The sequence below is a fragment of the Meleagris gallopavo genome, chromosome 3, assembly GCF_905368555.1.
Source record: "Meleagris gallopavo chromosome 3, MGAL_WU_HG_1.1, whole genome shotgun sequence".
In the NCBI taxonomy this organism is placed as follows: domain Eukaryota; kingdom Metazoa; phylum Chordata; class Aves; order Galliformes; family Phasianidae; genus Meleagris; species Meleagris gallopavo.
Window position 1 is genome coordinate 53,185,587 of NC_139406.1, and position 24,905 is coordinate 53,210,491.

The 24,905-nt window shown below is 42.4% G+C and overlaps 1 protein-coding gene and 1 long non-coding RNA gene across 5 annotated transcripts in view; one reads left to right on the forward strand and one right to left on the reverse strand.

Annotated features, from left to right (window-relative positions):
• Positions 1 to 1,667: 1,667 nt before the first annotated feature.
• Positions 1,668 to 24,905, reverse strand: part of LOC100546243 (ethanolaminephosphotransferase 1-like) — a 50,001-nt gene continuing 26,763 nt past the window's right edge. For all 4 annotated transcript variants that reach the window (XM_085221045.1, XM_085221046.1, XM_085221048.1 and 1 more), the window contains 5 exons: positions 20,599 to 20,707; positions 10,538 to 10,586; positions 8,407 to 8,587; positions 4,973 to 5,155; positions 1,668 to 3,999 (listed from right to left, as the gene is read on the reverse strand). In XM_085221045.1, coding sequence (XP_085077171.1) covers positions 3,934 to 3,999; positions 4,973 to 5,155; positions 8,407 to 8,587; positions 10,538 to 10,586; positions 20,599 to 20,707 — 588 coding nt within the window. In that variant the 3' untranslated portion in view covers positions 1,668 to 3,933. The remainder of the gene's footprint in view (positions 4,000 to 4,972; positions 5,156 to 8,406; positions 8,588 to 10,537; positions 10,587 to 20,598; positions 20,708 to 24,905) is intronic.
• LOC104910319 (uncharacterized) lies at positions 8,888 to 17,397 on the forward strand. Its single transcript, XR_792961.3, has 4 exons — positions 8,888 to 9,071; positions 11,268 to 11,415; positions 15,309 to 15,400; positions 16,038 to 17,397. It is a non-coding gene; the product is annotated as an uncharacterized LOC104910319 (long non-coding RNA).

A 24,905-nucleotide genomic window follows, 5' to 3' on the forward strand; every position in this document is an offset into this window, starting at 1 on the left:
GAGCGGTTGTCCTTTAACCCGGAGGGGATTTTGGATGGGGGGCACACGGTTTCGGACCAAGCATCAACTTGGTTTTGCCAGCCCTGGTCTCTGGTGGCCACGGTTCATCCTGCTAGCGGTAGAGCAGGGGCGCGGGGAGCGCTCCAACAGACATCCTTCTGAAGGTGCCGGCAGTTGGGTTGCTGGGCTCCTGGTGTCTCACATCCAGGCTGCTGACTTTTCTCTCCTTGGGGCACATATAAAGAACAACAGCGACAGCAAGCCGAGGTTCGTGTCAGGCGGGTTCCACCTCTGCCTTTTTGGGCCTGGGGAGCGCAGGGCTCCCACTGCCGTGTGTGGGGAAGTGAGTGAGGCAGGCAGCCGTGGCAGGGCTGCACCTGCTTGGCGCTGGAAGCCGCTGTGCTGAGTGGAGAGCCGTGCTCTGAGAGGGAGAGCGTCCTCCTCCTGCCACCCCGTGAGTAACCCATCGATCTGTTATGGTTTTAATAGGCGTCTGTAATGACCTTTACTAAATAGCACACCGTAAAGCTTCGGTTATATATTAAATGTAAACTGAAAGGAATGTAAACATATGTATTGTTAACTATAAATAGATAAGTAATGACATAATAGATTAAAAAAGTCTTATTCAGATGTATCGGGCGTTTCACATTATCCACAAACTGTCGCATGGTAGAGTAGATTTTTGTCTGAATATGTGAATAACTTGACTTGCGTTTATCTTTTTACATATTTAATAATAAAAAAAAAAATGTTAAAATCTGTCCAGTTCTACAGGCTAACATAATCCTTTTCTCTTTTTCAAAACATTTACTTGCTTCACTACTGACTGCACATGGGAGCAGGAAGGAAGAGAGCTGCTTTAAAAAATTAACTTCACTTATTCCATGTGTGCTAGTAGTATCTATGCATGCACATACATGTGTATACCTATGTACATGTGTATACCTATGTACATGTGAACAGCATTCTTTTTTATGCCAGATTTCCAACTTTCGAGTATTTAATCTCATGTAACATCACTTCGTTTTAATGCAGCAAAAGCAAAACTTGAGGGATGCAAGAGTACCCTGCGTGTGGTATTGGTGAGGCTGCACCATGAGAACTGTGTTCAGTTTTGGGCCTCTCACTACAGGAAAGACATCAAGGCCCTGGAGTGTGTCCACAGAAGGGCAGCAGATTACAAGGCCACTTGTGAAGAAGAGGGGAAAACTTTATTGCAGTTCTCAGGGCTGAGCTTTGGCAGCGCATGCAGTGGTGCTGCAGTGGTTCTGCTGACTTGCAGGGGTGTGAGCCGGGGGTGGACATCTCTGTGCCATGGGTTGAAGCCACCTGGGTGTGTGCCACCACCATAGGGTTAGACTGAGTCCTCCAGATACAACCAGGCTGGGGCTGACCCTCTGTCCAGCCCCACTTTGGGAGGATTCTGGCAGAGGGGAGCTCAGCATTCCAGCCTGTGGAGCAGAGCCAGCTAAATCACCTTTCATAGCCCAGTGGGGATATGTGTGTCTTTGGGCTTGTTCCAATGTGCAACAGCACAAAATGAGGTAACGTGTTTTCCAGTTCAAATAGCTGAAAACTTTAAGACAATTGCATTGTTCTTAAACTAGACTCTGGTCATCCTCATGCCATTACCTGACATTGCAGAAATAAAGTTGGGACCGTACTGCTGTATGAACAGAGCATTTTTATTCTCGTACTGGTTACCATCTCTGATGGTTAACAATTCAATATATACACTGTGCATTGCATTATCTCTGCTTATACTTGTCTTCACATAGATTGTAGTGACAAATTACTTTAAAAAGGAAAAAAAGTGCTCAATTTCCTTTTAAATTGATGTTATACTTCTCTTCAGAATGAGACAAGTGCAGGCAGCTGTGACAGTTCAAGTTTTATATTTTCATCAATGTAATATTTCAAAATACTCCAGTGCATTGAATTGTGTCAATTCTGTGACCATTATTTCCAGTTATTTTATAATTAAGTGCAAGATAGAAGGAAAAGGAAAACCTGTCCACAGAGTTCTCTAGTCCAATCACTTTCAGCCCAGGCATATTTTTGGGTTCTGTATTCATGTTCTTTTCTTGTCAAGTCTCCCTCCAGACATTTTTGATGGATGTGTTAAAACTATTGAAATAGGTGAGACTTATACGATGATGAATTTTGAATCTGAATCAATGCTTAACTTCATCAGCCAGTGAGATCGCTGGGTGCTCGCCTGCCTCAGGCTCGTAGTTCCCCTTCAAACACAGCAGCACAGGACTGTTAGTAGTATCCTTCGTTAAGCAGCCATCAGCCTGGCTCTGAGAGAGACTTTGGGCACTTGGGGAGCACCTCTGTGGAGCCTCATGCTCCCAGGGCAGGAATGGGACAGCCCATAGCAGGGAGGGAGGCTGGAAGCTGCTATTCCTCACTTGCTGATGAGCAGCTTTCCTCCCTCAGCAAAATCCCACGAATAAGGCCACCTGTGCTTCTGCCTGATTCGAGCCTCAAGCTTGCTCTGGTTTGTAGCACGGTGTTCATTGAGGTGGAGGGGCCCCCAGTGTGCTCACTGATTAAGTGGAACATGCATCCTTTCAAAGCACAAGGTTTTTCACAAGTTCATCTGGGGTTGCTGCTTTGTGAAGGGGGAAAGGCAACCACAGGTTTGTCCCCAGTGCACACGTTATGATGAATCTAATGTTCAGTGACTTGCTAACTTCTTCTGCCCTGCTTCTGGTGGCTGAGATAGTTCCCTGTTGGACACACGTGCTGATCAGTCACTCGTGTCTGTGCAAGAGATGTAATAAAGTGCTCCCTTTCAGACAAGTGGGCAGGTAGTTTGGTTAGAGCTGCAGGGCCACTGGGCCCTTTGGCGAGGGCAGAGTAGGCAAAGAGATGGAACTCAGATTTCTGCTCCTTCCTCCAAGGCACACAGAAAACCCCTGCAGATTATGGGTGAAGTGAGCAGTTTACATCTGCATGCAAATGGTGATACTAAAAAGCAAAAAAAAAACTCAATTCTTGTCTTGTTTGTTGTTTTTTCCATCATCTAAAACCACAAGAATTCGGATCAAGAACAGAAGCAAATAATCACTTGCTTAGCATTTTGCACTGAGAGATGGAGCTTAAAAATGCTTGGAACATGGCTCATTTTTCATTGCTTGTTTTGAATGCTGCATGCTGAGTCGGCCTATCAGCAAGCACCCGTCAGGCAGTGAAATATGAGCATCCTTGCTGACCACATTTATCCTCAGCTGGTTACTTCTGTAGGGCACGCTGCTTGCTGCTGCTTCAGTACCAAGAGCGCACTGGTTGCTGCTTAGAACAGAAGCATAAAGGCAAGTTCCTTGGGTATGGAGCCCATGTTTTTGACAGATGCGGGTCAGCTGAGATTCATCCTAATGCTGGAGAGGAGGAAGATATGGCACGCCCACAACTTTCTGATCTCATTCTCTTCATGCATTCAGATAAGGTGAAGAAAAGCCCTTCAGGGGGCTGCATGGAAGAAATGAGTTGTGAGGAAACAAATATGGAAATGGCAGCAGGCACAGATGTCTGAGTGGGAAGGATGCACTGGTGGGTCTGCACTCTGGGGTTCCACTGGTGGACAGAGCAGGCAAAGGGTTATAAAACATGGTGAGTCCCACATGACACAGCATGGTAGTACCCAGGACTTGGGGCACAGGGGCAAGGAGGAGGAAGACCGGCACTTCACAGCAGGGTTATGGCAAGAGTGAAGAGAATAAATACTGGCAGCAGAACAACCTGGTAAACGCCCCTCTGCCGGACAGGAATATTCGTCTGAGATGAAGCATTGTTGTCAAGCGGTTCGAGTATCTGGGTTATTCTGTTCTTTGGTTGCTCTAATCAGATTCATTCCACTACTGATCACATCAAAAAGCTGGAAATCTTATGTGAAATGTCACAGTCCGATCACAGTGCAGGTGTTCACTCTTGGACACGTTTCTTCAGAGAAAAGATGTAAATGTTGAAGTGTTCGCTCAGCTGCCTCCCCTAAAGACAAACCAGAGAGATCAGCTCAGCACACACTCTGCAGTTCAGCACCTCTCCTTTCATGGTCACAGTGGGAAGCACTCAACCCCAATGCTCCTGGAGCCCTGCGAGTGCCTGGGGACACTCAGGTGTTTGAACAAGAGGGCTGTGGGAAGTTAAATTGCTATAGATCAGATTCCCAGATGGCATACATCGTGGCAGAGCTGGACCCAAACATTCGGTAGTGGATTTTGACCACGTAACCCCATTCTGCTCCTCACAGGCTATCCCACATTGGTGCTTGGATAAAGTCTGCTACAGTGACAATATCTGCTGGTAAGGGCCTCTTTCATAGCCAGGAGGAAAAATCCTGGTGTCCCAATAGCATATCTTAAATGAAAGAATGCTGAGCAAATCCCTTTTAAATTAGGCCTTTGCCATGCAAGATGTCTTATCTGGATGTGAACCCCCATTAAGACACTTTCCTAAGGATTATTTGACAATGCTTTTTAGGGAAAAAAAAGGGCATTAACTGAGAAAAAATGAATTACAGCAGTAATTCAGATGCCAATAAATGACAAAATTGATATCTGGCAGCACAGAAATGTGCTGTGCTGGGAAGACTGAATTAACTGGAAAACCATTTGGGTTTTAGCATCTTAAGAGATGCTAATAGAAGGCCGTGAAAAAATGAGAAATTTGAACAACTGTTTTGCTTGTGGATTCAAAGCAAAGTTGACCACCTTACTATAAGAATATGATACATCTTACCTCCCACCTTACCTTCCTGCTTTTTTTACTCAAGTAACCTCAAGAGGAGAAAGAGCGAGGATGAGAGGGCATCCACGCCCCATTGATCAGCTACATACAACACGTGAGGAACTGATAGCTTAATGCTCGGAGTCCAGGACAACGTCCCACCCACACATGCACATAAGCCACATCCAGAAGCCCCTCACCCCCACAGCGTGCACAGCTCCCCCCGGCCCCTTACCACACAGATGCCGTAGTGCACGTGTGCGGCTGTGACCAGCGCTGTGAATGCACCCAGCACGGCTTCCTCTGCCTGGCCCAGCAGCCCTGAGATGGCTGCGTAGACCACCAGTGCCAAGGGAAACAGGAACCAGTGCAGCAGCTCCGGCTGTGTGCTGCTCATCTGGCAGATGATGACTTTGCACTGTGGGAAGAAAAGCAGATAGATGACAAGTGCTGGGGAAAAACAGGCTAGACCTCAAAATGGAGCCTGTTTCTACAAAGGAAACTGCTATCAACAGCCTTTGTGCCTTGTTTTCTGTGGTTCTTTAAGGACTTTATTACAGGTAATTTAAAATATACACTTCTTTCAAGAAGGCAATGTTTTGACATGCTACACTTTATGAGCTGAAGCCTGGTTTAACAAAAGGGGAGTTTGTTTGACACTTTGTGCTTTCACACAGCCTCATAAAGTTGTAATCCCAAATCAAATTGCCGCCACTTAATCACTGGGAAGCACAATGGTATTCTAATCACATGGCACATGGCATGGAGAGATATATTCTGGTTTGCTGTGCGTAAGGGAGAGGAGGTAATAGGCCTCTTCTGAATTCTGTTTTTCTGTTCTAGCACTCCTTCCTATACCACATCAACCACCTGAGCAGCATCGCTTCCCTGTCTCAGTTATGGCAATGGGCTCTCTCTGAGATGGAGCTGGGGCCTTAGCAAAGGGATCCCACCCAAAATGGCAGAAAAAATGAATGCATGAATACATTCAGCTGAAAGCAGTTAGCTTCATTTTACTGAGACCTTGAACGGTCATGAGATCAAGATCAGATTTATACAGTTAAATATTTAAGTGCTTTACCTGTTTGAGCCTCCTTAGGATTTTTGTCTCATGTACAACATTCCCTTTTGAATTTTAGGAAAGTTTTATCTATTTAAGCTTCATTCAGAATTTGAATATGGTTAAAAACAGATGTTATGCATCCTGAAAACTGAAAAAATAAAAAACCTTTCCCTATGCAGTACTTAAAATCCCATAAGAGCAGCAGCAGCAGTCTGAATGAAATCTAGCAGTAGGGAAAAAACAATAGCATGAAGAATGTCCAAAAATGAAAACCTTTCAATAATGCAATATGTGCCTGTACATATCGTAAACTTATTTGCTTACAGTGAATTATCAGTATGGATGATGAATGTTTCAAGTAGCACCAATTCTACAAGTCTTTTAGGAACGGTTCCAGACGTTGCTAAAGCAATCTCTCCAATTCATGAACATAGGCTATAATTTCTGGCTGAATAATTGCACCTGTCCCAGGGTTGGATTTCACATTGTTTTAAATCATTATTACACCTTGTTAAGTATATTACTCAATACTTCATGAAGATTTACAGTGAGTATTTGGAGCAATGCAAGCTTAGTGCCTGGCAGGGTTGCAGAACCTCTCTCGCCCCTCTGCCAGGCCAGTAGCTTTCCTTTCCAGGTCCTTCTGCCTCTGTTTAACCAAAAATGCAGGGAATGCCCCATCTCTCAAAATGGGCTGGATGCCTTTCACCTGCCTTCTTGGGGGAGGCCATCACACAGGTATGTGCAGAGCAGACAAGGACAAGTCGGCCTGTCAGGCTGGGGGAAGATGCACGTTGCCATGACAACCTCCCCTGCTGCAGGGAGTGAGGAGCTGGGGGAAGTGAGAGGAAATGGGGGCCCGGCTTTTGCTTTTAAATGTTAAAGATTACAACTAATACACATACATTTTTTATGCCCGCTTTTTAAATGTTATGCATTTCAACTAACATACATACATTTTTAATTCCTGTAGGCCTCTCGTACCACAGTAGATGCCTTGGTTCAAGGAAAAACAAGGCCTCACATTCAATGCGCTGCACTCAATGCCTTGTAAACTGCAGTCTATGGCAAAGCTACTGCTTCCAACCCCTGTGATTCTGTGACTTCTATGGAACTGATTCCTTACGATGGAGTTGTCTTTGACCCTCAGGAATGTACATTTGTAGAAGGCATTTACCAAGGAGCACAGTTAAGATTTTTTCCCATCCCTTGATACAGTTCCTAGAAGAGTGCTGCTTTCCCTTTGAAAATTCCCATATTCTCAAAGCTCTCTCTCCCAACACAAGGCACTTTGAGACTCCCACTTTTTAAATAGGATGCAGTGTTGCTCAGACATGCTGTTGCAGATTGCCATCCTAACAAGTCAACTGGTGCAATGCTTTAGGATATTTTAGTGCTAGCTAGAGGAACACCTTTCTATTGGCTACTGCTCTCCAGGCAGGAAGAGAGGCATGAGGCTTTGGCCCTTTGTTACCTGCTATGGCCCCACTACTGACTGTGCCTGGCTGCCCACACTATTACTTTGCTATGGTTTATCACAGAATCACAGAATCACAGGGTGGCCAGGGTTGGAAGGGACATCAAGGATCATGAATCTCCAACCCCCCTGCTACATGCAGGGCCACCAACCTCCCCATTTAATACTAGACCAGGCTGCCCAGGGCCCCATCCAACCTGGCCTTGAACACCTCCAGGGATGGGGCATCCACAACCTCTCTGGGCAGCCTGTTCCAGCACCTCACCACTCTCTCTGTAAAAAACTTCCCTCTGACATCCAACCTAAATCTTCCCTCCCTCAACTTAAAACCATTTCCCCTTGTCCTGCTATTATCTACCCTTTCAAAGAGTTGATTCCTCTCCTGTTTATAGGCTCCCTTTAGGTACTGAAAAGCTGCAATGAGGTCACCCTGCAGCCTTCTTTTCCCCAGGCTGAACGAGCCCAGCTCCCTCAGCCTGTCTTCGTAGGGGAGGTGCTCACGCTCACGGTCACGGTTTATGTTGCCTCACGGTCATTAAAAGGGGGAAACAGGAAACAGCGTTGATATGGCTTGAGAAAGGAAGTCCTTGGGTGCAGAGCCATCACTGTGCTCCTGCATCACTTTGTGTCTTTCCCTAAAAGCTGCTGTCTGCAGCATGGCCTTATTCTGAGCAGTGAAGAGGAGATGCAGGACCATCTGATCTGTGTGTAGCGCGCGCTAACAGGCAGAACAGCAGGGGAAGGCTGCAGACAAGCCCTGCTCTCGCTGCTAAATCTGTGCCTGCATTCAGCTTTACTGTACTTTGATTCTGAATGTCCTGTGTTTCTGGATCTAAAGCTTCCCTGGGTTGTTCATAAAAGCCTGAGGTGAAGGGCAGGGGAAAAGCCTTCATCAAAATGTTCTTCTGTGGTAAAATAAATGCTGCAGCACTGTGAGCTCCCCAGCCCAGCCAAGTGCTGTGATGTGTTTTTGTAAGAAGGAGCGTAGCACAGAGGAAGAGGAGTAGTGTGGGCGATTCTGCTGAATTTTAACTACAGTTTCTGCTCCTTCTGTTTATTCACATAAAAATAGAAGTTTTGCTGACACAAAGCCGTCTCTAAATAATACCATCACCACAAACATACTTACAATAACATTTGAGAAAGTAACCCCAACCATCCATAAAAACAATCTTGGCTGCTTTGCTAATATGTTGCCTGGAGATAAAACCACCCAGACTGTAAGAAGCATGAAGAGCAACAGAGGTGACACAAGAGGTAGGAGTCCTTCATACAAAGAATCATTCTTCAGTGTTTTCCTTAAATGTGCTCTGCAAATAAATACAATGATTTTATGGAGTAAGAAAATGTATCTGTTCCATAACTCCAGCCTGAACTCAGCCCAAGAATTCGTCTTGCAAAACAACTACTTGTACAAACGTGTTAGGTACCTAAGCTTTTAAAGAGAAAGGGTAGGATATCAAAGAAACATATTTCTGGACTAAAATGATGCTGTTTTATTCACATAGCTTCTGGTCAGCTCCCCTCTCTCATCATTGTCTGGCAGTGGACCCCTTGGCTTGTACACAGTGAGCTGTAGTAGCTCCGGTGTCATCAAATGCACAGCATGCAAACTTACTGTGAACTCAAAACGTGTATTTTTAGATGATTAACTTTCTAATATAAGACAGGAAATGACTTCAGCCAATACAGAGACAACACAGCTGAGCACGTGGCTGGCAGGTATTGCTGTTACTTGGATTGAGAGGAGACGTGCTGGACAATCCTGCAGCAATGGCAAAGTACAGCCTAAAGGTAGGGGGTACATTTTTTTGGTACCTAAAGTAATGGAAAATTTGTGATGCATTATTTGTTTTTCTTCTTGGATGTTTTAAGCTGCTTTTTAGAGATAGTACTAAATAAAGGTAACGAAGGATTGTATTTTCTGTCAGCTGGGAAAACGGTAAATGTAGCATCAGTACCCTTTGCATCTGGCTTGCATTCTCACTCAGGCAAACTCACTGAGAGGTTATAAAAGCAGTAGGAGCTTCAATGTACTAAAATTCACTATCATTAACCTATTTCTTCATACACAGATTTCACATGTGCAATTCTGTGTTTGAAGTGTACTGGGAAATGTCCTGTTTAAAATCTCTGACTATCTGTGTTTATAAAAGCAGCTAGACAAAAAGCCAATAAATACTTTCTTCAGTCCTAAAAAGAACAGTCTTCTGATAAAATAATGACTGAGAACAGACAGCAAGATGGAGAGAGAGAGAATTACTGGAAAGCACAAATTCCTCACTAGCACATAGCTTGTGTGTGCATCCTTCAAGCAACTCCAGCTGGATGTTTAGAATTAGGTGCTCTTCTGCTTAGAGGAATGATAAAACTTGCCAAAAGGCCTACGTCAGATGATGACATGAGGAGGCAAATGCTAAGCAAAAGTCCCGAAATGAGTGGAAAGAACATGGTGCTGCCCTCCTCCTCCTAGCCCTCCCTGATGTAAAGCCCCTCCTGCCCACAGCTCTTCACTGGGGGCAGGCTGCAATGAGGTGAGGACCTCTTAGGAGCTCTGCATTACTGTCTTAGAGTCTCTCCAAAATTGACACGCTAATATTCATTGCCACTAATTCCTTAAGATAGGAAGTGACAGTCCCTCCTCCAGGAAATGTGGGTTCTGAGAGACCCAATGTGACAGGTGAGGGAAGTGAGCTAGCAAATACTAGAGGAAGGCAGACAGCATTAATAAAAATAGGCCACTGGAGTATAAGCGAGCTGTGTATGAAATCACTAGGTGCAGCAAGCCAACTCTTAGATGTAATCACAGCTTGCCACCTGCCTAGCCCATATCTGATGGCAATTATCTACAGCTTTCATACAGAGAGGAGTTTTACAGGAGGATCTGAAAGACAATAAACTCTTTATGCAGTGGAGATGATCAGCGACATAATTTTGCTTAAAGCGGGTATAAGTCAGGAATCACATTTGACTGCAAATAAAACACAGTTTATATCTGGAGGGCATTCATTGTTTGGCCATCCAGGAACAGTGTGAGACTGCCTGAGGAATGGCAAGTGAAAGGGAAACTAGAGAGGCTACAGACATGGGAAAGAAGCCAGTCAGATGCTGAAAGCTGGACTGAAAAGAAAAGCTGCTGTACCATCTTAGGACAGCTGGCTGAAAGTCTACATATATTTCTCATGTAACAAAACCATTAAATACACAATTAAATGCGGGGAAGGGGGAGTGTGGAACTTATTTAATGTTAATTCACTTACCTGTGGATGTTGTATAGTGTCTGTGGAAATGAAAGAAGTAAACTGAAGCCTGGAAGAAAAGAGAGATTGATATGCACTGATTTACAGTCATGCCAGGTTGACAATCCCACAGTCTCTCATATGACAAGAGAGCCAATGAGCCATTGCAGAAATGACTTGGTATTCTAGTACTCATCACAGGATGCAAATGAAATTCAAAGGCTCTAGGCAATAACATAACCTTCCTTATTTTTCCAAAAGTTAGCTGCTAGAAGTAGTTGCTGATACAGATTTTCTTGTGCAATGAGTGACAAAAGCTGGAAGATTTTTAAAATGTGATGCCACGAGTCAGTACAATCAATTGTGTGCAATGCAGGTTCCTCTGCAGGATCCAAGAAAGATCACGGCCCCATTTTGCATGAGCTGCTCTCTGTTCATGTAGAGAGAGACAAGTCTGACACCAAAAGCTTTCCAATGGAATATATAAGGATAATTAATCTTCAACAGCGCTGCGCACATTAGTGGGGAAATAATAGGTTTATAGTCCAATATGCTGAGATTCAATTAATGTGAGGCTTTGCTGAGACAATGGCGTAAGTGAATTAATTTTCATGATATAGCCATCATTTTGATGAGTTGTTTTTTTTTTTTTAAATACAGCTGTGACCTTTCTGGAGCTCAGCTCTAACCAATAAAGGACAAGGAATTTGCCTTTGTTAACTCTGTATCTCTGTGTCTTGCTTCTGCCAAGGACCCAGGAGCTGGCTGAGGACCTGCGTGGTGCCCTGTGCAACACCCCCCATACAGAATGCATTCGTCCAAGGGGCAGAGAAGGACTCCAGCAAGAAGTGAGCATTCAAGTGCTTTTAAAAAGCAGCAGCACTAGTCAGCCTAACTAGGTGAGCATGTATGCCCTTCTTTACTCTGTGATATCCATTTTCTCAGAGCTCTTTGGTTTTAGTTTTCCTGTATCAAGTACCTCTGCCTGGTCAGTTTGTTGCTCAGAGATGGCTCTCAGCAGCATATATATTTCTGCCTGGCTTCTAGAACATAATACTTGAAGATCACCAAGGGAGCAATAAATGCACACATAATTAATATTTTGTAGGGGGAAGAATAACACAGATTTTGTAAACTTTTTGATTTGCCCTTAAAATCTCACATGCACAGTCAGTACAACATACTTTTATCTCATTATTAGAAATACTGCAAATTACAAGGCAGCAGGAACGAGCACAGGAAAGAACCATTTCAAATTACTTAGCACCAGGGTCAGCGTGGAACAGTGGAATCTCAAGAAATGTCAGTGTTTAGCATTCAGCCCTCATCAAAGACGTACCTAAGTCTTAGCATGGCCAGAGCGGCAACGCAGGAGAAGGAAAACTAAAAGTGCAGGGATAGTGGAGATCAGGATTGCTGGAAAACAAATAAAAAGGGATACAATAGATATTCTATTTCTGCGGTCTTTTCGATTATCTTTTAAAGAGGAAGAAACAGAGAATTGGAAAAAGAATATCCAGCCCACAAGTCATTTCAGGTATTGCATTTTCATGTGTTTACTTCTTGTTGCTTCTTAAAACAGATAAGATGAAGAGCTCTGCTTCTTTGCCATGGAGGAATCTCTGTATCACACAGCTGAAGGCTGTGCAACTGAAGTAACAGCTCAAGTATTTTGTAAATGTATTTACAAAATTTGCAAGCTTAGTACCTTCAGAATGATCTGTGCTTCATGTGCAACTGCAGTTATCTATGTTTTCTATTAGGCAAGGAGGGCTGGTTCAATAAAAGCTTGAGTAACGTACAGCAGTTCCAACATCTGCATCACATTAGAGCAGACATGAGACAAAACATTGACTCTTGAGGTTAAATCTAAATTTCCTGCTGCAATCCTGAAGTTTGATTTGTTAGGAGAAAAGCAACCAAGAGGAACAGAAATAGAGACTGGAACTAGAAATAGAATTCAAAGCCCAATGGTTGCCAGCAATTTGTTATTTTTATGAAGTGCCATTTTAGTTAGAAATAACACACTGACCACAAACAATCCCCAAGCTATAGCTGAAAGTCACTTTTGGACTGGGACAGTTATAGCAGTCACTCCTCTGTATTTTTAGACACCTTTCCTTTAACAAACTGAGCACAGAGGATGCAGTAGGGAAGACAAAGGATGTTCCCCTCTTTCTTACAGGATTTTCAAAATTCCATCATTTTCTACAACACATTGCTCTCCCCCATCGTCTTTTAGCTAGGGAGGCCTGGCTAGGGGGCTGCTTTTGGTACTCATTAAGTCTGCTTTTTAATTGGCATTAAGAAGCCCTTTGTGCCTGAGAGCTAAATTACTGCTTCCGCATTGCTGCCATTCCCTGCTGGTCCAGGGAACAAAAGGTGCAGCCTGGAAAGCCACCACCACACTGTCCCTCAGGCTCTGGGCCAGGTCTGCAATGCCCAAGGGATGGCATTGGTGCTTTCTTCTTCTTTTTTTTTTTAATAGCCTATTTTATTTTAAAATTGTAACAAAGTCAAGCTTAGTGCATTAGAAGTTTTTAACACGCTACAGACAATTCACAGATTCACAGGATTGTAGGGGTTGGAAGGGACCTCTAGAGATCGTTGAGTCCAACTCCCACATGCTTGTTAAAAATATCACTGTATTTTTTCAGTTTTACCTTTAATATCTTCCCCAGCTAATTTAAATCCTGAACCCGAAAGGTAAGAAAACAGCTCTTGCTCTGAGGGCAGAAATACAAAGCACAGATGGGTGGCACAGATACACACAGGGAATTCTTGTGTCACGCTGGGCATCAAGCCCAAATCCTGGGATTTAGGCACAATCCCATGCTCAGTCCTGAGCCTTTCAATATCTTGCCTCACTTTTCAGAGAAATAAGCATTTGCAAAGCTCTTTATCAGGAATTATTTTGTCCATACTAAAAAACAGCAACTACCAAAAAAACCCAACCCAAATCCCAATAACAGTGCATTCAGGACTACAGATATGTCAGAAATAAAGGCATATCTTGTATTCCAAATGTAAGCAAAGATGTGTATAGAGATTTATATATCTATAAGCATACAGACAGTTATGTATTCAAGCACACGCATACTTATATATGTGTGAAAAGGCCAAAAAGATAATTCCTATCAGTTCTAGTGACAACTTCAGTTTTCATTTGCTTCTTTCAAATTCTGTTCCAAAACTGCTAAGATGTTAGTTGTGTTATACTTCTGAGTAAATGAAAAACAAAAACAGAAGAAAAAAAAACACAACAAAACAGCAAGAGATGGACAGTGCAGTACATTTGTCCACCGTTAATCTGGCAGTAATGGCAGACGGCAGTGACGTATTTAAGTTCATTTACATGAAGGCATCTTAAAGCATGCCCCAAAACCTCCTGATGGCATGAAGACTGCAAGGCTTATCTCACCATGGTACAGTGCAGCCACTTGGGTGACTTGCTTGTTGTAGTGAAAGGAAGGATGAGTCCAGAAACAGGCAGCTGGCACTGCTGTCAGCTCTACAAAATGCTCTTACAGTAACCAGCAAAAAGACCTAGCCTGCCTCAGGTAACCAGGTTCCTGAATTCACCCAACTACAGAGATTTTAAGCAATGCTAAATAAAGTAACTCTAAGTAGGCAGCCAGAACGCCTAGGACAATATTTTTAATGGAATACACTGCTTCAAAGGAAAAGGTATCTTAGCTGCTTATTCTCTCCATGCCTATTTCCTCACAAAGTCTTCAGGTGGGTACCTACCATTCCCTCTGTCCTCCCCCAGAAACAGAGTTCCTGGAGCAATGAAACCTCCTCCTCAGTGAAAAGGCCTGCACAGACCTTTTCCTTCGCATATTGCAGAGGTTCTACTGAGTAAAAATCAACACTTTAACTGCTGAAGTTGCGTTTCAACCTACAATTTAAATGCCATCACCTTCCTCCCTTATTCTTCATTATCTTATTCTTCATCATAGACAATGCTTGTTTCAAAAGAATGGGAGAGCAAGTACTTCCTTTTTAGAAAAAAAAATAAAAATTAAGATTGAAAATATTTGGGCCTCAGTGTAAGCTTGAAAAATTCTTTAAATTTTTCCACAATTTTTTTCCAAACATCTTCCACATTTAGAGCAGCCAGATCTATAAAACATATCTTAGCACTCTGAACAGTGCCTGAAAGCCAGCTTCATTAAAAGGTGAACATTCAGGAACATTTCCAGCAGGAACAGCAGCTTTTTGTGGAACTGTGTGGCTTTCCCAAGCATTTCCTGGGAAGAAAACTCATAATTGGTTGTGCACGCGGATTACTGCATGTTCAGTTGTCCAGTCTACTATAAAATTACATTTTACTATTATATAAAATTGTAATCTCATAACCACTGAGTAAGTGAAGAAAACTCTTAAACTTATAATTTTCAGACTGAATTGAGCCTGTAAATTCAGAATGTATTAAGTAATTTAAGGACAGATGAAAAATAAACCTGGACATGCCTACACACTCTCAAAGGATTTTACATGATTAAGAGCACTGTGTAAACATGAGTACTGCGTTCATGCAAAAATAATGTAAGTTTGGGATGTTTAGCATCTAAGACACTGAGTATAAAGCAGTGAAGGGATGCATTTGTCATGCTTACTGATTTTATAGCTTATTTTCAAAGTCTTAGAACACAGTGCATTAATCTCTTTGAACTGAGCTACAAGGTAACAATTAGTATTTGGAGGGCTTTAGTATAGGCTGAGAAATTAGATTTTGGATGCAGTTGCTGCTTTGATGTAGTCTTGTTTAAAAGCATGGATGTTTAAGTTTCTTTTTCAGCATACAGCAAGAATCAAGCACCTGAGGAGTAGTGCCCTCAGTTGAAAACTCAAGGCTGGCCACCAGAAGGTCCCTGCCAGGTGAGTTCCCTTGCGTGACTTCCCTTTTGGGGCTCTCATTGCCTGTGAAATGAAACCACGCCACTGTTACAATCACCATCATGGAATCAACACCACTGATCAACACCACTGATCGGAGGTTCAGGGTTCACCCCAGAGTTTCAGGGTGTAATTCTGCCACCAACACCCAGAGCTCTTGTTTTCTGGGTTATTGTGGCTATTTTGGATGGGTTACTCCAGATATGAACTTCAGTGCATTTTATGTAGACCTGGAGTGACATATGAGTATTTCACTCCCTTTTCTTCAATATAACCTTGTACATCTGTCACAGCAATGCCTTAATAAATGGCAAATTTGTGACAGAGCAATAGAACCCAACTCATGTTAACTACACTTTTAAACAAGACTAGTCAGGGCCTGTAGGATAGATAGCATTTAGAAAACATATAACTGAGCATTTAATCACTTAATTGTCCATTTAATGTCACTTAATTAAAAGTGAGGCAGAATGATCAGCTACTTTGCAGTGGGAACTATAGAAAATCAGTGGAGAATGACTTATTGGCATGAAGCAGAAAAAAATACACAATTAATGTATGTAACAAAGAAAAATTCCTTCCACCATCAGAAGTGCATTTAAGTTGTCTTTGTGATCAGTGCCTTGCACTACTATGAAGGCTCCCAACATCATCAGTTTTCCATGGGAAAGCAAGGTGCCTCACTTGCAACCATGCCCCAGAGAAGAGGTAGAGGGCCATGTCCAGATTGCTCCAGCCAGAAGAAACCTGCCTGTCTGCTGTGATGCAGATCTACTGAATGGAATAAATGCCTGTTAAGGGTTGGCCTGCAGGACTTGGAGATACATTCAAATGAATAAAATATCAGGTATGTTTTAACTGTAACACTGACTTGGACCAAAAAAACTCAACTAAAGAAATGTGCGTTTCAGATGATGGCTGTTTGACCACGGCCTTCTAAAATTTTGTAACGTGGAATAAGGAGCAGACTGTTGTATAATTCCAGCTGTATGGACTTCTCTGTCCTCCTTCAATCCATACAGTATAGGACGTTGTTTAAGAACTGCTTTAGGTAAATAACTGTGCTTTCTCGGTATTACAGAATTCAAATACTTGGCATGTTCTAAATGCAGTTTGGTCTGATCATTAGTTTTTTTGCTACTAATGTGTTTTATTTTATGCACTTATTCCCTATTTCATGTACTTAAGTAGCTCAGAGAAATGAGCAACCTCAAGGCACACACACTCCTTGCAGAGTACAGGACCCAATCCAGTACACATTGTAGGAAAAAATTCTGAATCCTTTGGCTCCACCTCTAAGAGAAAATTCAAGTTTCTGATCTATGACAGCTGTTAGTACTCCGCTGAACATTTCATGTTCAAACCTGTACTTTGAAAATTTGTGTCAGCTTTGCCACAAGCTTCACGAGCCAGATCTGGGCACTGCTGCTCACCAGATAGAGCAGACTCAAATGTGCCCCTGGGTTTGGATGGCAGAACTTCCAGCACCGTGTGCCACATGCCAATGAAGCACAACATATCCACTCTATGCTCAGGTTATCTTTCAACCACAAAGCATTGTTCTGCAACGGCAATTAATGCTGAGGAGGAGTAGGAACCTTTCTGTGCATCTAGGAGTAGTTTTTCCAACCTGGCCCCCTAAGGAATGAAGCTGATATGACTGATAACACTTTGCCTGTTCAATTCTGAACAAATTTAATAGGTTGAAAGACATTTCCTGTAAGTTGCCTGGAAATAAACAGTCAAGTAAAGGAAAACAGTTACATGGATGTTTCCAGTGAGGAGAAGATTGCAGCCTGAGCTCAAATTTTATTGCACATTATAAAATCTATTCCACAGAGAGCTAGTATGTGTGTCTTGAGTATGAAAATCTTCATGCACCCTATCATAGGTCATGTAATTGCAATGTGAGACAGAAACCATAATCAATTAGTAATGCTGCTCCTTAAACTATTGACGTTTATCTGTCAATTAAAATCTTTGTATGAAGTCTATATCATCTTTTGGCATCATTTTTGGTACTAGACTGCATGTAGCAAACTGATTGTTTTAAAATGCTTATTGTAAATATTTTCCATGGCTCTCAACCTGATAAGGCAGTGACAGGGAATGCCTGGTATTTGGGGCATCCTGGAGGGGTGAAAATAAATGATGGGTCTCACCCCAGTGGTGCCCTTTGAAGAGACCCTCGTTAGCCAGATAATGCTATGGGACAGTTGTGGTTAAATCCCAGTGGGGCTTTTGGAGTGTCATCCACAAAAGCTTTGCTGAGAGCAGAAGTAATTAGTTCCAGCTGAGCACACAGGCACATAACTTTAGAAAGGTCTAGCTACTTTCATGCTAAGAGGGGAAAAAAACAAAGGTATTTCTGTCCAGAAGGCAGGAAAACAAAGGTATTTCTGTCCAGAAGGCTCTGGCAGTGGAGAACAGCCTTTTTTATTTTGTTTGGTGCTCAGCTGGGTGTGTATTAGGGGCATAAGGACAGGAGCTTCAGGATGGAATTGCATTCACTGCCTGCAAAAACTACGTTCCTATTCACTGGGTAGCAGGATTTCCACAGAACACTCTGCAGAAGTTTCTCAGCTTCACAAGGAAGGCCTCCGAGGGCACTTTTCAGCAGCCCAAGTGCTGACCTTCCTACAGGTGTTCACTGTGTGCTAGACAGTTCCCAGGGACATATGTAAAGCTCTCTCTTAGGAGGTTTTCATAAAGCTTCTAATCTAAACATCGGTATCACTGTGGTTTTTATGTATATCTTTTTGTGTTCTGGCACCTGATAAAAATTGCATTTTGGGGGAGTGAATGTCACCTGGTGATACCACAGCTTCCACTGAGGATGTGCTTGAAGTGGAGTTCATCCTCAGGTTATATGTGGGCTCTTCTTTTTTTTCCTTTTTGTCTGAGAAACTCCAGGAAGCACATCTGAAAACTCCACTCTTGTGCTTCTTGTTTGGATTTCTTCCCACTATAAAAGGTACTAGCTAAAGCCCAGCTGCGCTCAGAAAAGTGACAGCTCAGCAGTTGAACTCCCGTTGTGTACAGAACAGTAAAAGCACAAAACTGCAGGCATGCTCTTGGCCAAGTATTGATGAAGCAGACGTGCAGGTCTATTGTTAGAGTGAGCACTGGTGACTCTTAAATGCCATCAGATGGTTAAGGATAGCAGTTAGGGCTTAAAGGCTCCTCTCAGGGTTCTGGGAAACAAACTCATAAAAAGCAGAGGAGGCCCTATTGCATTGCTCTGGGTTTTGAGTGGCCACAGAGGCAGTGAGCTGAGCGTGCTGCAGGGAGGTGACCTGAGACAAACAGGTCTGGCCGAGCAAGGTGTGCTCTGCCCTCGGTGTGGGCTATGTCAATGCTTTTTCAGTAGGCACAATGTGGTCCTGGGATTTACTGCAAGCTTCTAAAAACTTTATATATCCAGATTTACAGCACACAGTTTATCCAGTGGTAAAACACTTTAAACACTGTTGTTGAACTGGGATTCATACCTGTGACAAAGCTGATGTGTTTTCTGGATCAGAATAATACAAAGTATTACATACTTTACACCTTTATTAAAGGTATAATTGAGCTGCAAAAGTTGCTGTGCTAATGGCATTATAGACACAGTGCAAGAAACAATATTTTCAAAGAAATGTTTTGGCTCTCAGTTATGTCTCCTCTGCTTGGGACAATGATGGAAGAAGTACTCAGCTCCCTGCTTATGAATCCAGCCATGCAACACTAGACAGAAGCAGCGCTTCTTCCTAAATCTAAAGCAACATTCCATCAAACTTCGCTTTGCAGTAGAATATGAAAAAAGATGTTCAGTTCTGTGGATTTTGTCATGCTGATGTGCTTTCCTAGCACAAATCTTCCTAATACATTGTACTAATACTAGTTTGAGTTAAACCTTCACCCATGACTTCTCAAGTGCATCCAGCTCCTCACTGAGGCAGCTGTCATGTGCCTTGACAAGAGGAGCAGAAATAATGTAGGTAGTGTGGATGGAGCTCTGCACTTGCAGACCCTAGCAGCATGGCTCAGTCAAAAGCCAGCACCCATCTCTGGCTCTGTAGCATGGCTCCCAGAGCACACAGAGCTCCCTCTTCCCACCAGAGGGCATTTCCTCACTGCACACAGCGAGACTGATCCTTGCATTGCCTACCAAAAGGGCAGCCGCTATTTTTGCCCTTTCCTTTCTTCCTTTTTCTCTGCGCTCACAAAACAACCCTGACAAATAAAAAGATCGCTCAACCTCAGTCACATAGGGGTCAGTTGTAGATGCTGCAACTGTAGATGTGACAACACAAAGCTGTGCAAATGCAGCAGGTTTAGAAGCACCCCAGGAGCACTCTGGCAGCCCCTGGCTGAAGCTGGAGCTGGATGATAGCCTACTCAAGTCCTCTATCTGGTTCAAGGCCCAAATGAATTTCTGTCTGTCTTGCCTGTGCCAAACCCTTTGTTTTGCACCCTCTTGTCATTACACGTAAGTTCTTATAGAAATCCTGGAAAAATACATATGCTGATGTTGTCACCTTTCAACACATTGAAGCATTCCACACGCACACCTTTGTATCTAAGACCGCTGTTCTAGCTCATTGCAATGTAACTCTTAATCTAGCTGTAGCAGCTGGAAGTGCTCTCTGCTTACTTCAAGATACATTGACAGGGTAAGGCAATGAGCACACTGGTCTCTGCTGCGTATGAAAAATGTGTACTTCTGGTCTGAGGGCAATTCTAAAAACAGAGCTTAGAAACCATCTAGATCTGTGCCTCCTATCATTATTTAAATAATACCTTTCTTCTTTCTATCCGTGATGTTTTGGACCACAGTGTGCTGCAGGCCGAACTACTTATCTTTTACCACACGTGAACAACATTTTACCTGACTGATATTAGAAGTTCGTGAGTGTTTGAAAACAGTCAGTAAAGCACATTGATCTGCATGTGTAACTAAGGAACAATTTTTGTGTTATTTGTATACAACAGATATGAATTCAGTGAGGAAAAATGTTTCCAGAGTGGTCTGCCAGCTGAAGTTTACCAGTAATACTCCTATTAATCACCTCTATTCATGTCAGCTTGGGACTAGCCAACGCTTACAAAAGGAAAATGAAATTTATAGGCAAAATAAGGAATTATCTAATCAAAGGAATTAAATACCAATGAAGTTCTCCATGGATCCAGGCACTTACCTATAAGCAAGATTACTAACGCATCTGTAATGTAATAACCAAACAGGAAAGGCTTCTGCCAAACTTCCACACCAACAATGCCGGTGAGCAGATATGCTGTTATTAACACCTACAGAAAAAAAAGATAACATATTTTTAATTCTTTCCTCCTAAGGGCACAGAATTTTGCTTACCATCTCAGCATAAACAGAAATACAGCCCTGCTCTCCACCTAGTGCTGGCTGCCAGCAGCCCTGCCAACCACTGCTAAGTTTGTGCTGTCTGGTTCAGTTCCCTGAACTGTTCTGGACCATGATTAACAGTGAATTATGAAAATTCAAAGAGTCACATTACTTGTAGTGCCGGTGAGGAGACTAGATATTCATTTATTTATTCCCAGGTAACATGATAACTTCTATTTTTTCAATTCAGTACAGCTTCTCACTCTGGGATCACAAAAATTTTCCAGCCTTACCATATGATAGATTTTACTATCTTTTTGCTTAGCTTGTTTTTTTTTTTTGTTAGATACCACTATATTTGACTTCATTCACTTCTCTGTATCTAAATTCAAGGCTCTTGCCCTATCATGACACAGATTTTAAAGAATGTTATTGAATGGGGCATCTTAGGACTGCATGCGCAATTGCCTGCGTGAGAATCAAAAGGAGAAGAGCAGGAACAAGAGCAAAAGTCATGTTTTAGGACTCTGAGAAATATTGGTCTAAATGAAGGATGTATATAATGGGTTTTACAACCCACTACAACAGAGGTAACATTTGGCTCCCTGAGGAGACTGCATTATGTTATCCGTAAGACGTGACAGATGAACTCTTAGCTCCATCAGATTTGAGGGCAAAACTCCAGCTGGTTTTGACAGAGCCTGAATTTACCCTCACACGTTGCACTCTGAACAGATATTTTTGGCGAGCAATAAAAGAGGAGCTTCGGTATTATCCGCTATTACAGTCAGTATTTTTGGCAGAACACTCACGGGTATCACTGTCAGATGTCAGCACACCTCTAGGAACGGGAGCGCTGAGGCAACGTGCCGTATGGGGAATCCCCCGCCCTGGGATTGGGGGATTCAGCGCTCCCAGGCTGAGGTTGTCTCTCATTTAACAGATGTTGTGTAGGAGAAACACTCTTTGGCTTCAATTCTTTGGTATTTTGGTTTCTAGAGAATTGTAACCAAGCCCCTGCTATCACTGGAATCAGTAGGAATAACTGCTGTGAATTAATTGCAGCACTCTCCAAGTCTTCTTTTAGAAAGCTGGGCGATGAGAAGGCTGTGTCCCTTGGTCTAAGCTGTGCTAGCAGAAATTGAAGACTGTCAAAATTATTAGACAGAAACCAAGTATGCTAAAAAGCTGTATATATTTTAGGCTATCTTAAAAAACACTTGATGGTAAAAAAAAAATAATAATTAAAACGTGCAGCAGTGCTCCCAAGTGCAACTGTCTAATTCTACCTAAGAAAAGACAGATAGCTTTTTACTGATTGGACTTAGTACTTTTCATATATAAAGCTAGTCACGAGAAAATAAACATAATTACAAACTTTCATAAAATGAGAAGTCCAAACTAAAAAATAGAAGTAAAGATTGTATTGCAAGTGAGCATCAGACATATACAGTATTGGGTTCTGTGGCTTCTGATGAGGCCAATTCCAGGTTTGTCAAGATCTCATTTAAGAGGAGGCAATAGCACATAATGGAGATAGAAATCTGAAAACAGATGGCATTAATTTGTAGGTTAGTGTGTTTTGCATACAGGCTCATTGGGTATACTGAATTATACAGAAAAGAAATTCAAACATTTTCTCATCTTTGTTGAAACTACACTGGATACGCTTATAAATTTTTATGATTCCACAAAAAAAATGACATGAACTGTAGTGTAATATTCAGTGTCACTAGCATATTACACCAATATTAATTGTTCATGCCTTGGAATACTTTCTATTAACACACTACTCACACTGAACGTCTAGGGAGTGACATCTGGACGTCACATAAACGCATGTTTTACACTGAAAGTAAATATGGTATTTTCCTAAAATAATACAAATTAATGATTTCCCACAAGTGATTCCACTTTTTAGCTTTAGTATGATGTGCAATTTTTCAATTTTCCTTTTTTTTTCCCAACATCTATTCTTTCAAGAAATAGTTGGTTTGCATAATTAGCTTATAAACACAGTTTCTTATGTGTGTTAAAAAAGCTCATTTTGCATTTAGACACATGGTATGTGGCAGGCGAACAACAAAACACACTGAGGGATTAATTAACCAAGTAGCATTTGAGTGAAATCATAATCAAGTGGTTCAGAAAGAAGAGATATGATGCAGGATGTGGGCTTTCCCCTCTACCCGTGATATCACCTTGCTCCCACTAAATCTCACAGTGCTCACAAAGATGCCACAGTCTTCTCCTTTAAGAACCAGGCAGGAGGAGAATCCATCATGGTCCTTCCAACAATATGACACAGAATCAATGAATCATTTGAGTTGGAAGGGGCTTCTATCAGAAACTGTCAGGATGACACAGTGCCAAGAGGCTGCTCCTCTCTGCTTGCAGGGGAGTAAGCACAAGGCAGCCTTGTGCCCTGCTCCTTGATGCTGGGCCCACTAACATTCAGCCCTCCAACTGACTCTCCTTCAGACTTATCAAAGCTGTATCTCAGGTTTACATGCCATAGTTCCCCATAAAGGGCTTTTTACTGTAAACAGAGCTAATTGGAGTGCCAATTACAGCTCAGCTATTGAAATTAGGTTACCAGTTCTGATGAGTCATCAAATCATGGAAAAATGTGATCAGCAAAAGTTCCACAAATGTCTCTACTCGTAACGAGATAGTTTTTCCCAGGGTACACCAGCTCTTTTAACACCAAGTTAACGCAGATCCAGTCAGAGGACCATCCGTATTTATATGCAATGAAGCTGACTCAGCAGCAGTGTTCCATTCAAGTTGGATATTAAGAAAAATTTCCTTTCCAAAAGAGTGGTAGAGTGGATAGGAGCTGGAATAGGCTGCTCAGGGAGGGGATTGAGTCACCATTCCTGGAGGTATTCAAGAAATTATATAGATGTTGTACTAAGAGACGTGGTTTAGTGGGGAAATACTGATGATAGGTGGACAGTTGGACTGCATGATCTTGGAGGTCTTTTCCAACCTTGGTGATTCTATGATTCTGTAATTCTACGATTCTAAGTTACTTATCTGTACACTTATATTAAAAGCACTATTTCCTGAGCTTTGTAATGATAATGAAGTCCAACGCTCCTGGATGCCATGCATTTTAAAACCTGGAGCAGAGGACCAGACCACTTGAATTTCTGGCATGCCAGTGCAATCACATTATACTGCCAGTAGAGACGTTTAAGACAGCACAGAGGCATGCTCATGCAGCAGCTCAGCTAGGAATGCCATGTAGGAAATCATCAATATGGGAGCAGCCTTAAAAGAGCCTGCAAGTGCTGCCTCACCCTCTTCCTCTGAATGTGACTGTGGCAACATCTGGTGGATAAGTTGAGAGGAAAAAAAAAAAACAAAGCAGCAAGGAAAGCATTTTCTTTCTTGTTTCTCATTAGCCATTTGCTGGTGTCCTTGGTATCCAGTCACTGGAGGTGCTCAAGGCCAAGTCGAATCAGGCACTGGCAACCTGATTTAGTGGTTGACAACACTGTCTGCAGCGGGGGGCGGGCTGGATCTGGATGATCTTTGAGGTCTCTACAAACCCAAGCGAGTCTATAACACTGTGATTTTATGAAGAGTGCACCCATCATAAGACATTGCTGGACCAGTTTGAAAAACAAGAGCAGAGCAATGTCTATTACAGAATTAATGTTTTTCACTGGACTACTTAGCACAGCCAGAAAAAAAGACGTATGAGTCTTTCTGATGTGCACAATATTTGGTTTGAACTAACGTAAAAAATACTACCTCTATCTACACCTTATGTCTTGTGTTTTTGCTCACAATCACAGCTATGAAAGCTGATTTTAGCACATGGAAAAATGGACAGACATTTCAGTAGTACAGTCTACCAGCACTGTTGATGATTGTGCAATTAAGCATAAAAAAATCCTTACATTTATAAGCTTATTATTCTGACTATAAGTTAATCATCACAGAAGTTGCTAGAAAGAAAGCACATAGGATAGCAATTCCACATCAAAGGGGAAGAGGAAGTAACACTTGTTAGCACCTTGCATCCAAGATAATCAAAATAGTTTACAAACTCTACTGAAATTAAGCCTCACCACAAATCTGTGAGGCGGGGAAATGTTATTACATTATTTCCCAGATGGGAAATGCTGCTGCAGG